The 14,708-nt window shown below is 40.9% G+C and overlaps 1 protein-coding gene across 2 annotated transcripts; it reads right to left on the reverse strand.

The window, feature by feature from the left end:
- Positions 1-252: 252 nt before the first annotated feature.
- Positions 253-14,200, reverse strand: LOC310860799 (RAC-beta serine/threonine-protein kinase-like). Of its 2 annotated transcripts, none has more exons than XM_083767974.1 (14): positions 14,079-14,200; positions 12,149-12,310; positions 11,826-11,954; positions 11,544-11,655; positions 9,286-9,442; positions 8,745-8,876; positions 8,131-8,196; positions 6,253-6,321; positions 5,985-6,107; positions 5,461-5,589; positions 4,463-4,677; positions 3,385-3,472; positions 2,826-2,928; positions 253-2,685 (listed from the first exon to the last, which is right to left on the reverse strand). In XM_083767974.1, exons 2-14 carry the CDS (start codon positions 12,192-12,194, stop codon positions 2,606-2,608), a joined length of 1,449 nt encoding a protein of 482 aa, XP_083624100.1. In that variant the 5' UTR covers positions 12,195-12,310; positions 14,079-14,200; the 3' UTR covers positions 253-2,605. The 2 variants fall into 2 exon arrangements, with proteins under 2 accessions (XP_083624100.1, XP_083624101.1); XM_083767975.1 differs by lacking the exon at positions 14,079-14,200 and adding an exon at positions 13,848-14,054.
- Between the last annotated feature and the right edge of the window lie 508 nt (positions 14,201-14,708).

Below are 14,708 nucleotides of genomic sequence, written 5' to 3' on the forward strand. Positions count from 1 at the left end.
AGATAATGTGAATAAAATTGATAAGATTTTTAATTATTTGCTTTTTGACAAATTTCACCAATGTGGTCATTTCAATATCGGTGTGACACTGACATTTATGGTCTGCAATGCATTACTCAAATACAATGTTAAAAGGGGTTGATGGTTCCAACCTAGGCCTATATAATTTGTATCCCCAAAACATAAAATTATAGGGAAAATGTGCATATTTGTATGCATACAATTGTGAAGACAGACTTGCAATTAAGACAATTACAGAGATAAAAATGTGTATTCATTCATTGTCTTCCAGAATTACATTCATAGACAAATAGAAATGAATTGTTTGAATAGCATAATGCAATTGAAAAACATACATTTCTTTCAACCATTATGAATTTCCTTAATTTCAGACTATGTATTGAGTTTAAGGGTAAAGGAACACAGGGGAAACAGCAAGTTGGAAAATGAAAACAAAAAACATACAAAAAAAAACCCAGAAATCATTTCAAAACAGCATGGAGCAGATGGCTTGATGAGTGTAAAGGAGGTTTAACTGGATGTTCTGTACCTGCCCTTATATCACTAGCCAGTCAACAGCCTAGTGCCAGATTCAATGGTGGGTGCATCCTCATCTTTAATCATACAACCCATTATTGAAACTGAAATGGTGCACCGCAGTCATTCATCAATGATGTTCCACTTGTGTGGCCGGTTTTTATAGACGAATGAGAGAACTGAAAATAAAACACACACACACACACACACACACGAACAAACAAAAAAAACATCCTTGCAAGTCACAACAATTGCACAGAAACACAAGCTCACAATGGACCGTGTTCACAAAGTATAAGTCAGCCTCGGATAAGATGATTCATTTGTCCTTTCTCCAGCGCCTTCCCACACACAATCCAGCAAGAGCATTTCTGATTCAATGCAAAGTCAAAGTTGGGCACAAAGAAAAGTAAGAAAACAGCACTTTGGTTCCTTTGGAACAACATTGGAAGGATCTGCACACACAGTCAAAGGGTAGGTACAGTATGATAATGTCACAATTTGACAAAATGTCAAATTTATTTATTAAGACTAGCAAATTGCGTTAATAGGGAGTTGTCACCTGAACACTATTTCATTATTTTAGATGGCAGGAATCTTCTTAAAATACTCTGGCAAGACTGTAAACCATGTAAAGAGAAATATGATCGGATACAACCGAGTCAGTGCACTCTCTGAAGAATGAAACTGAAAATATGAACTGGTATTCTGAATGTAGTGAAAATGTATAGGGTCCAGTTGTTTTTCTAGCAATTCCCAACATTCCAGTGCACCTGGACACCTAGTACAGGTATGAGAAAAGATTAGGACATTAAACCAGGAAGCTGTCAGCTACTGTACACTATGCACATGGTCCATTTGAGAATAACGAGGTCTGCTTTCATTAAGTAACTAAGTGCTCTTTGACCCTCTTTAACATCACATGGCTGGTGTTTCGTTCACTGATTTAAAAAAAATAATGTTAGAATTAAAAAACATAAAAAAAAAACATATACACCTTGTGCATTTAGCTATTCCCAGTTCCCATTCATTGCTGTGTAGCACTTGACATAGATTTATTAACAGAGATCACATTCCGAGACAAGAGCAAACTAATTACACTTTTTTTTTTCATTGCATACATTTTAAAAAGGATATCTCTCTACATCACTGCACATTTTTTTGCTTTGCGATAGAATTCCATGACATAATCACTTGTATTTTGCCATGCTAACCAATTCATAAATTCATGTTGTTGCTGAGGCATAGTGGGCAAGCATCATCTAAACACGTGTACACCCACACACAAAACCTCATCCTCTCACACACACGCCGTGACTAAAATTATGACATTCGGTTAGCATTCTATGCCCCTTGTTTTCTTGAGAAACACAAAATGTAGAAGAAAAACATAGCGGATAACTTGCCACACTTCATCCTCCCTCATTTAAAGACTAGTCTGTCACCACCACTGGTGACAGTTAGTTCCCGAGAAGAGCACTTGGAAAAGTCATAGAGAAACTGTATGGCTTTTTATAAGACCATATCAAATGAGACAGTTGCTTTAGAGGGGGGGGAGGGGGGTATAGTCCAAAGAAGCAGCAGCAGGTATCTATAAGCCATCTGAAGGTACTAGGCTAAGTCCTGATAATGGTGATTTGTGCTGAGGACAATATGAGGTTCTGAAGTCCAGTTTGTTACAGTACAGCCAATGCAGCCAGGCTTTGTCCGTAGTGTGGATAAGGGGGTTCATACAGAACAATATGGCCACCAGGTCTAGGCACTTAAGCCTGATTTATATGCGTCGGTGTCACACACCGAAAACAGCAGATCCACAAGCTAACGGCGCATCACGCTGTGACAAGTTGTGAGTTTGTAGATCGTCTATTCTCGGTGTGCGACACTGCGCGCAACCAAATATAAATCAGGGGTTATATCTTGCCAGGACCAAAACTCCGGTATCTTGTATGGCAATACTGGTCACTGGAAAAGCTGCTTAGGTATGGCCACAGGAGCTGTCTGTGTCCATGTCTTAAGTGTGTGTTTTAGGTTTTATGTGTGTGTATGAGCGTGTGTGGTTGAGATAGTATCACTCTCTTATGCTAGCTGAATAGGAGAATTGGGGGAAATGTGATTGCTGGCTGGGGTCCTCACAATCCAGACTGTCATCTGTAAAACAAACAAACAAACAAAAACAGGAAATGTCAGTGTGCGCAAACTGTTTGAACTGATTGTAAATCAACCTAACCTGGGGTGAGAACAGTTTAGCACACAAATAAAATGTTAACCCCCGCCCCAATAATACTTACACTTATCTGGAGGTGTGAGTGTGATGGTCTGTGCTGTGAACTCGTCATCAAAGTACCGGGTGTCTGTCTCTGATGTCACTTGCGGCTTGAAGGGCGGGGTAAGCTGAGGTGGGATGCAATGAGCGAGTATAGTTACTGAGTATGAGTGTACACCGATACATATAATCAGTTGCAGATTTAACCTCTAGGACTCATAACAGTCTGGGCCAAAGACTCCTAGTACTAAAGTGCAATATTGGTGCTGCTTTTAGTGAGTAGCATTTAAATTGAATTTTCAAATAGAACATTTTACATAAACGTATTAAAAATCAATGCCAAAGTTGAATAAAAACGTTCCGTATTTGCCTGTTTTTATGTACGGGTGATTGAAAAACAGCCTTTTGCATGGATGACACAAAGGGAATGGGACAATAGCAAATCATAGTAACCCAATGTTTCCACAGGTAATTCAAATAGCTAGCTGTAATGTAGATTACAAAATGTGATTTGATTCACACTCTCCTTATGTCTAGAAATAAACTTCAAATCTTTGCATTCTTTCAGCTTCACTAGTTCCTACCTTCCTCTCCACCACGTCTTGCCAGTTGATGGTGGTGAAGAATTTGTGGGCCATTACTTCTTTGGCATCGTTAGCGCTTCCTCCTAACCTGTCAATGGAAGCATATTGACGTCAAGGCAAAAATATATGATCCCAGAACAAAGTGCAGACCAAGGTTATACAGTTTAGAAATTTCATTGTCTCCACCAGGCCGAAGGCATGTGGGGAGAGTATGTTTTGCACTCCGTCCGTGATTTCTCATATTCCATCCTGATTGGCCACGATTGGCTCCTACACTTTTCAGGAGTAGCCCGCTTTGTACAAATCGCCACAACTCCTCAACGCAGCGTCCGATTGCGATGAAACTGTGCATGCATATTCCCACTAGGCTAAGGAAGAAATGCCACTTGACAGTTTTCAACAGCCTGATGGTGGCGCTACAACAAGCCAAGTCGCGTCATGCACTCGCGCACACACACACACACACACACACACACAACCGGTCGATGCCAAATTTTGCACACACACTCCCTGGATGCCAACGATCAACCTCTGCCCCAAACTTTCCAGAACGGCCTGTTATAGCGCCACCAGGAGGCCGCTTTGTGCAAAACAAAAACATTGTACCTGCATCCCTCCAACACCAACCTCCGGCCCAAATCTTCCTCAACAGCCTGTTATAGCGCCACCATGAGGCCACAACCTGACCTGCCCTGGTGGAGACCTGTGCCGATTGGCACTTTATCTAGTTTGTTTTTATTTTGCTTTTACGTCATTTCAATTAGTTTTAATTCATTTTTAAAGGCAGATTAGCTAGTTGTTGTTTTGTGAAAATACCTTTTGAGTTTATTATAATAAGGGGTAGTCCGATTCCAAAAGCTCCGAAAAGTGAGCTTAGATACCGACAGACTAAGACAAAAGGACATTTTCTCAATGATTTTGTTAGTTTTGTAAAAACAACAGTTTCATTTACCGGTAGTTGTCATTATTTTTTGTAAAGCCTCGCTTTTATTTTCATTATTTTTTTTTAATTTTGGTTTTCATTAGTTTTAGTTAAAGATAATAACCCTGACACACACAGCCAGCCAGGGAATGGTACCTCTGTTTGGGGTCCTTCTTGAGTAGGCCAGCCAGCAGGGCCTTGGCCTCAGGGGCTAAATTCCTAGGAAAGCGGATCTCTTCCATGAGGATGAGCTCAAACAGGCGTTCATGGTCCTGATTGTAGAAGGGCAGCCGGCCACACATCATCTCATACATGACCACACCCAGACCCCACCAGTCCACTGCCCGGCCATAGTCATTGTCCTCTAGGACCTAGGAAATGAAGGGTATTTAAAAGAAATCACACTTGTGTGAAGTGAGGAGCGCTCTTATCATCATACATAATCACATTTCGTGCTCAGCGAATCACATCATCACATTACGTGGTACACACAGACACACAAAGCTGGGCATAGGATGGGCTAGCGCCCCTCAAAAAAAAGCACCTCATAAACTTGTGAAGTGATTTAGAAAGGTTTGATGGTCATTAGAGTTAATAACGATGGCGCCGTAAATACAGTCAGGCATTTCTGACCTGTAATGAAATGGAATTGGAGCGCTACAAAATGTAGAAAATCAATAAAATACCTCCTTTAATCTGTCCATGTTTTTGAAAAGACGGAGATCTCTGTCCATGGCAGTCAAAGTGTTTTAAGAGTCTGTGTGTCCACTGTCCATTGCTAATCTCATGGACCGCTGGACCAATGTCTTGTGCACACACGCCAGAGTGATCTACCTAAGTTAGTACCTCAGTCCCCCACACATTCGTTTTTCAAATATTTAACTTTAATTCTAGAAAACTGATATTATAAGTCAATAAGGCACTGTTTGGGTTGAAACCTGACACAAATGTGGAGTCACGTCCTAGATAATGTATATGTCATGGACGAGAGACATCAAACGCTGGCCACATGAAGTCCGAGATCCACATTGGAGCCACACCGTTCATGTGGCTTCCAAGATCCACGTGATTAATAATGTGAAGGCGGGGGAGTAAGGAGCATGTAGTCACAACACATGCCATTTCCATTGTCTTAGTTAGCATCAGTGCCTTACCTCAGGCGCTAGGTACTCAGGAGTTCCACAGAAGGTCTTCATGGTAGCATCAGGAGTAATACCCTCCTTACAAAGGCCAAAATCAGTTATTTTGATGTGACCGTCTTTGTCCAGCATCAGATTCTCCAGCTGTAAACAGAATACCAATTTAAATAACGGGGTGGGTGGGTGGGTGTCATTTATCCACTATGGGAATAATTGACTTCATTAAGGGACCAAGAAGTCACTTTGGTCACTTATTGTTTTTGTGTTTTATCCTAAAGTAATTCAATTGTAACTTTAGAAATGTGCAGACACCCTGTATACTATAGTTTACACTTGAACTGTATGGTTTGTTTACTGTTGAGTGAGAAAACAATGTTGCACATTGAGCTAATCATCTGGGGACCCCCAGAATTATTTGGAGACACTCCTGGGGTCCTGACCCTCAGTTTGGGAACCACTGTAAACCCCAAGTCTGTACTGCACATCACAGCTAAAAGAACATTGACTAAAAGAACATCTCACCTAAAAGAACATCTCACCTTTAGATCCCTGTAAACGACATCACGTGAATGGAGGTACTCCAGCGCTGACACAATCTCAGCACCGTAGAATCGTGCTCTGTCCTCCGTGAACACCCGTTCCCGTGACAGGTGGAAGAAGAGCTAAAGGAGGGCAGGCAGCGAGGAAGAATAACAACATGTGCATGCCAAACCGCTTATGTCATTTGAAATTGTAGCGTGGTCGGTGCGACATCTGTGTTTGTGCGCGTTTGTGTGTGTGTGTCTGTGTGTGTGTGTGCACACCCACCTCGCCTCCATTGGCATATTCCATTACAAAGCACAGCCGATCATGGGTTTGGAAAGCATATTTCAGTGTCTGGAAAACAGGAATTATTGGGAGTTATTATTATTAATACTTTTTAAATCTTAGTTTGGTTTTAGCAATCAATTTATGCATCTGCTCTTTACAACCTAACCAAAATGCTACTAATGTTACTAAATTAGTGATGAGTGAATGAGTCAATCGCAGAGTGGGCGGCTAGGCAGACGGGCACCCATCAACAATACACAGATTGTGTATTCAGAATAGCTCGTTCCGTTTACCTAAAGGCTACAGCGAACGGCCGCCTGCTATCTTCGCCGCGGCTGGAAAAATCCAACTGAAGCTGCGTTCGTTTCCCACTGACTCCACTCATTGAGTCCTGAGAGCCAGTTGATGTTGTCCGGAACCCCGGAAATGTTTTGGCTGTTTGGTTTTATTCATGGTTTTATTCATCCGTCCAACTGAACTGACCGGGACTCAACAGTGGAAAAAAAAACATACAAATCCTTTGCAAAGACATAGGAACTCATTTTGCTGCTCATAAATTATATAGTAGCAGGAATTATGTTAAATATATTGAACTAAGCCGTCTTGTGTGAACGAGCAGGTCCATTTGTTCAGATTCGACGTGTCCGTTAAAATGCAGGATGTGTTTGCATTAACTACAGGTGTTGAAATGGAGAGATTTTTTTTTAACTAGTAACTGACTATCAACTGGAGGGCAGAGCTAGAGACTATGGGCTATGGACACATTGTGAGCTTGTAGATCAGCTAGTTGAACTATTCAAAGATGTTTTTCAAAATAGTAAAAAAGGCAAAGAAGTTTAGGGATAAGGGGACGAAAATAGAGCCCCAGGACTTTTGGTCACTTGACTCACATCTTAATGACTGCCTCAGACTGACAATCACTAACTATCAACCAGATTTCAAAAGGGGCTTGCAGATAATGTGCAGTCACAGCAGTCTCATTAAAGGTGGGCTGACCCTGAGAGTATTGTATCTGTTACCATATCATACGGTCATGTCATTTGAGCAGAATATCTGTGAATATTCATCAAACTAAATATTTGTGCACTGATGAGAAGAAATCTGTCAATGCAATTTATTTCATGTGCTTTGCATTTTGTTTTATTAAAAAAAAGGGAAAAGAATGGTTTTTGTATTTTTGTCAAAATATTTATATTTCTAATACGTTTGTCTTAATATTTAGGCATTCATAATATAACTATCAGTGTTTATCCTTATTTAATTAAACTACTAGTTTTTGTGTGGATGTGTGCACATGCATTGAGCCTGTCAGAAATTGCAATCGTGACAACTGACAAGTGTATTTGTGACCAGATTTGACTGAGAGACTGCCATCGCGCACATTCCAGCTTTTCACCAGAGAAAAACAGTTTTTTGTTTTCAAAATGAGTTAATAGCACAGGCAGACTCTTCACATACTAGAGCAAGTCTGAAATAAGTGTCAAAGCTGAAATTGACATGTAAATATGAAAAAGATGCTTAAACATGTAGCTATTGTAATGTTAGAGACCACAGAAGTGAACCTTTCAAGCCTGTTTTCTCAACTCGCTGTTTTCTGCAAGACATTCCTCTATAAGCCATATCGCCAAAACTGGTGGGTCAAACTGAACAACCAATATGTCAATTTGAAGCTATGATTCCCTGCTTTGATATGAAATGAAAACACAAAAATTCAAAAAAATCCAATGGCAGTCTCCCAGTCAAATTTGGTCACATTTGTTTAACATATTTTAGTGGTAGATCATGGCTTACAATATTGGGAATGAAATGTGCTCTTGGGCTTGAACAAGTTGGTTACCACTGGTATAGGGTATAAAGAAAGTATGCTGTACTCACCGTGAGGAAAGGGTGTCTTGTGTTTTGTAACACTCTACTTTCTGTAACTGTATGGGCCACCTCATCCTGCAACACACACACACACACACACACACACACACACACACACACACACACACACACTTGGTGCATGATCGATTGAAATAATCATGTAGTAATTGCTGATTGCAAGCATGCATATGGAACCTTGCATCCCCTATTTTAGGGGGAAATTCCGATGTTCATTTTTCGTTTATTTTTTATCCAATTCAGGACCCCCTAGAACGGTAGAACCGCCTCACGGAAACAGGGGGGTCCCTGGACAACCTGTTGAAAAGCACTAAATCCCATTGACAAACCATAGCCAATCTACAAGCTCACAACTTGTTGCAATGTTAACTCGTTCTGAGCTTGTAGATCTGCTATTTTTTGCTGAATGTTTTTATGGTTATTATGACATGCCCAGAATAAGGTTCACATGGTTAATAATATGGTCTTAACCCATTCTGGGCGGGAACCCCTTTTGGTGTTTTAACCATTATGTTATAATTTAGCTATTGACAAATCGTAAAAATGTGAATGTCAAAGTGAATGTTTTTAACTCAGGTCAAAATGGGTTAAATGTGCAATCTAACCTTGGCTATGATGACCTCTTTGCGTAGTATCTTCATGGCATAATGTACACCAGTGGACCTCTCTTTGACCAGGATGACTTTCCCAAACGTCCCCTTACCCAGCAGCTTCAGGTACTCAAAGTCACTCATTGTCTGAAAAGCAGAAAAAGGCTGCAATAAAATACCGTACCAATGTTGTGAAAAACTTGAATTGTGGAGTTGAACGAGGACTGATGGAATAATATCATATGACATGGCATAAATGCTTGTTATTATCGCTTGAACTCTCAAAGATGCAAGGCGATCAAGTTTTTTTACCATCATGCTTCAGGTTGAACTCTGTTTAGACACAATACTGTTGTCTCAGTAGTACTACATATGTAACAACTGGAGGACATTATATTGTATGCCTTTGGTGTGGCAGCATTTTGGATGTCCCACTGCTCGCAAATACAATCACGCGCTTAGTACAGTGCTACATTCCTGAAATTATTCATACATAAATCATTTGCATTCCTAAACATAATGATGTTTCTCACTGCATAATACTAGGGCCTCTCACCACTTTGTTCCGGCTCTTGGACATGGCCACCTCCATCTCCTCTAGGCTGGATTCACTCGGCGAGCCAAACACATCCATGGGTTCCCCTTCCTCGTCCTCCTGCTCACGCATCTTGAGGCCGTTGGCCACAGACTGGATCGCTCGCATCCATTCCTCTCTGTGGCACAAAACATCACCCTTAAACACCTACTGTACGAGTCCTTAAAGGGGCATGAAACCCTAGGCTGCTTTCGTAGGGGTGATTGTTTTATTTTTATGGCAGGCTAGTAAACAACACAGCTGGAGCTGTGTTGTTCAGTGTGATAAGATTCAGGAAGTGGTGGTAAAAGTCTGGAATTCAAAGTGTACTTGGCCCTAAAATACAAAATATTGGCATAAAAGAACCCATTATGCAGAATGCCCCATTTCACAAGTTTTCAAAATGAGCTGCATTTGTGTTGCTTACAACATGCTGTGTTATAGGGTCAGCCTTATGCAGCCTGTTGGACCGCTGGACAAATGTCTTGTGCACACTGCCAGAGTGATCTACCTAAGTTAGTACCTCAGTCCCCCACACATTAGTTTTTCAAATATTTAACTTTAATTCTAGAAAACTGAATAAGGTACTGAATAAAAAGTCAATAAGGCACTGTTTGGGTTGAAACCTGACACAAATGTGGAGTCACGTCCTAGATAATGTATATGTCATGGACGAGAGACATCAAACGCTGGCCACATGAAGTCTGAGATCCACATTGGAGCCACATGAACGGTGTGGCATTTTTTACGATGTTGTATTTTTTTTTACCTGAACTGTAAAACCAACTATAAACTCAGCCTGGAGTTTCACCCCCCTCTAAATAAGTTAAGACTCCACTACTTTGCGTACAGCCTCATTCCGTCAAACTTACTTGCTACATCCACACTGTGGGGAGTCTTGGGACAAGTTGACAGCGGCACAAAACTATACTATTTTCATTCAATGAGAGTCGTGCAACAAATGCTGTTGGACGCCCATGGCCACCATGACAGAAGATATTAACTTGCGGCCCAAGTTCAAATTTGGTTTCAATTTGACCGTTATTTCCCAAACAATATTGAGATAGCTAGCTAAGCTTGCATTCTGCAAGCCAGTTTGATAATGAACTGAAATCAGGATTTGAGAACTAGTTAAAGTGAATCATTGTAATGCAAAAGAAACAGAGATGCACTGTAGCTCTACTTAACTACTGTATCATCAATGTAAACCACTTGGTAGCTAAACAGATAGAAAGACATTGCACATCTGATTACATCTAGTAATTATTTGTGTTTTGCACACCTGACAAAAGACCTTTGATATTTTATATTGATGGGGGGGGGGGGGGGGGATGGTTGAAGTGCAATGCATTTGTATGTGACTTTAATATTTAATATGGTCCAAATGTACATTATGATGAAGTAGGAGATTTAGTTGGCCCTTGGGTGTTCTCATATTTTGGCCTCCTTTGAACTAGGGTCCTCCAGGGATGTACTGTAGCTCTACTTAACTACTCTGATCTGTCTCCTAATCTTTCCCTCTACACCAAATAAATCACTTAACCAAAAAAGCTCATAGCTCAAAGCTCGCAGCGTGTTGTATTTCGTTTCGAGCTAGTAGATCTGCTATTTTCAACTTTGTCTGAATGTTTACAATTAGCCCTTCACTAAGTCCCTCCCCAACCCGTCCTTGTCCAATAGGCACGTTAGCAGCGAAGAGACAGGTCAAGCTGTCCTTCTCACCCATTGAGATGCATGTTAAATGACGGGAACATATAAATAATGGATCATTTCAGAAGCAAAACCTTCTAAATGTCTTCTAAATCTAGTCAACCAGGCCTGCAGTAGGCTATGCACTGGGCAAATGTTCATGACATTATTTAAATAAACTAGAAATACGAGGAAATGACAGAGGGAGAAATCAACTTTTAACAACCGCCCGACAGGAGTTTTCATGTTGCATGGTAAGACTATGATCATAGTATTATTGCCATCACCTGGGTGGGTCAGTTGTGTAACTTTCCCGACGTTAAGACGTGTAAATGTTCAACAACACAGCCATGCAAAATAACATTGACAGCTATGAGGTGGCGAAAGTTTGACCTGCATAGCAACAGTTGGTAAACTATTTGGATTGGCATTGGACAATTGCTGAGTGGGATTTAGCAACGGGCTAATTATGACATGGCCAGAATAGAGGAGGAACGCTAGGGTTCATTGGGTTGAACACAACGGTGCCGGTGACATAACTCTGTTCTCACCTCTCGTCGTTGCTATCCACATGGAAGGTGCGTTCAATAACTGTGGTCCACTGCAGGCAACGAATGACAAATGTGTTGGGACGGGGGCGTTCAGTCTTCATTAACTGGCATTCTAGTTGTATGCAAAGAACAACAACATTTAGTTAGTTGGTAGAAGGTCATTGGCTTTAGAAATGTATGGGTGAAAAAAGTCAAAGTGATAGCAATAATAGTGCAGAGAAAGCAAGCAAGCAAGCAGCAATGTGCAATTTGTCTGCAGCTGTTTTACGATTTGGGACTGACCTGCCACTGAAAAGTTGTTGAGTGGAGGTAAGCTCTGGTCGGTTAGATCAGGCTTCTCCTTGTAGCCAATGAAGGACCCGTCACTCTTCAAGATGAAGTACCTCGGTCTCCATGTCTTGATGTACTCACCTTGACAAGACAAAATGCATTTTTGAGAAGTCTACATTGTGTAATCATATCCTGCTCTGTGAACATTTTAACCATGAACTCCAATCAAGCGCGGCTACAACTCCATTTCTACTAATGCCATAGCGTGAGTGATGATACCCACTTTCTACAATTAATTGTTAGCATAGCAAAAACCTCAATAAAGATTATCTCACCTCGTTTGTGGAGCCAGCCCTCTCTGACTACACTGACTTCATTCATGGTGAAATGGGTTTGTTTCAGAAAGGGTCAGGAACAGGAGGATGGGGGAGGGGATCTTGTCGTTTTTTTGTCTTGTTGCTGTTCAGCTTTTATTCAGTGTCTTCTTCTAACAGCACCTGTGGATTGAGAGGCAAAACCAACTGAGATTTAATTTCCTGCAGCACCATATTAATGTTGGAAATAGGGGCGCAGCAAGTTAATTGAACTAATTGATTGAATCGATAATTTATGAAAACATAAATAGATAATGGCTAATTTAATCAATCCCGATTTTCATTGTAGGCAAAATACTTCAAATAAAAACTTAAAAGTAGTTCAAATATCCCTACTATGGTCTCAACTCGGCGTGATGATGCGACAGGTTGTGCCTTGTAAATCGGCTATTGTACAGTAACATGACATTGTTGTGTGGCAAAGTACTGTATAATAGAACATTAATGAGCACGGAAACCCTGAGCGGAGTCGCCCAGGGCTCTATACTAATGTCTTCTGTTTTCCCCCTATATTTAATATCTCTGCAGAAAATAGCCCATCGACAAGCTTGCTGTGACCTTGTCGATCTGCAATTTTCTGTGGTTTTTCCAGTATACACTACAGAATGCTGGGGGTTAATCGATTAATTGATATATTGTATATACACCGGTATGCATGCATTCAAATATATATGAAGATATCACGCTCCTCCATTATTCGATCAATCGAAAAATAGAATATGTGCATAGAAAATAATCAATAGCTGCAGCAGCCCTAGTTGAAACAGTCATCTGGTTGGCAAAAATCACACCAGGACATGAGATTACATTTCAGTTACTGTGACATATACTTTATGTAAGTTAAAAACCTTCAAGTGTGGTATGTGGTGCAGTGCAATGACATACATTATACAAGATAGTTAGAAAATTATTTCCGTTTAATCGAGAGCCAGTAATATATTAAGCAAAAAAAAAGTAACCTTAAACTAAATTAGATTACCCGTGTTGATGAGTCACAACAAGTGTTAATTTGTAATGTTTTAAAACTCAGGCTGACTGTACAAATAGAACCAATTTAACTCGTACCTTCCAATTGTACACAATATATATATACATAATACATCAGAGTTAAAGTAACACCCAGGATGTACTCTGTACTTGCAGCAGTACAGGTAAACAGAGCACTATTACGTCATTTTTGTCCAGTGAACAAATGACGTATGGTTGTTTCTCATGGACGCCAACAACAACCGAGCATAGCAGCAGTTGACAGCAGCTAGCATCGAGCTAACAAACACATACAGTAACATCATTTAAAGTATACAATACTTCCACCGCAGTAACGTTTAAGTAACAATAAACAACACACGAACGTTAAACTGGACGAAAAGTCAACAAAGCAGCCGTTAATTGAACCGTAAAGCAACGTGGTACACGTTTACATGTATTAAACTCCACCACTTTATCCTGAATGCCCCAACAAGACAACAATAGCTGCAGTTAACATTATCACACATATTATACACACACTTTGACATGACAGTCTATCCGCAGAATAAACTAATTAATCTCATCCCCTTTTATACCAATATCAACGCACTGAGAACAGCACGACGTTCTGTGGTCTTTAAATCAACACGGAACAAAGGCCTTTGTGACAGTAAACAAACGGTTGTCTTACATTAACGAATAATGCTGGTGGTTGTTGAACTTGCTAGCTTATATTGCTAGTAGCCAATCGAGGCTCCCTCTCCCAGTCCGTAGCAGCTTTACGTGTGTCTCGCAGACATGTATCTCTCACTCTCTCGTGCAATCTCGCTGTCCCACCACGGAACAGAAAGGTACGGTAAATGTGTTTTAATGGTGTTTTTAAGGCTGCGGTGTGTGTGTGTGTGTGTGTGTGTGTGTTTACCCCACGTTGCGGGTGTCTCTGTCTCTCAGGGCAGTTTTGACAGGATAAATCCAGAGCAGGCCATCCAGTCCACCCGAGAAGGAAAACACCATGGAATCTCTCCTCTCTGAGTAGTCTTCTTCTCACGGACTCTACAACACGGTGTATGGGACTACTTGGAAAAGAGACTCACTGCCCCCTGTAGGCGGTGGTCTACTCTAGTCTAAAGCAGTTAAGTGGTTCCCAAACCTTTTCATGTCAAGCCAAGGACCCCCAAATTGACACTAATCAGCCCGCGGCCCCCCATTTGAAAAACATATGCCAAGGACCCCCATAAGAGAAGAATGTTATGGCTCTAGCAGTGATTCTCAACCTGTTTAATTTCAAGGACCCCCAGTTTGACATGCATTATAGTCTACGGACCCCCCCCCCCCCCCCCCCCATTCAAAATGACATTTCTATCTCTGGGACCCCATTATTCATTGTAAACTCAAAGCTAATTTAACTTAAGTTACAGACCCTTAAGGGTCCATTTGGTTCCTAACTATCATTTATCTTGGGACCCCCTGTAACTCCCTCAAGGACCCCTGGGGGTCCCCGGACCCCACTTTGGGAAACACTGGTCTAAAGCAACCAATTACCGGTACATGT

This window comes from Protomyctophum parallelum (assembly GCF_964188405.1).
Source record: "Protomyctophum parallelum genome assembly, chromosome: 1".
NCBI lineage: Eukaryota > Metazoa > Chordata > Actinopteri > Myctophiformes > Myctophidae > Protomyctophum > Protomyctophum parallelum.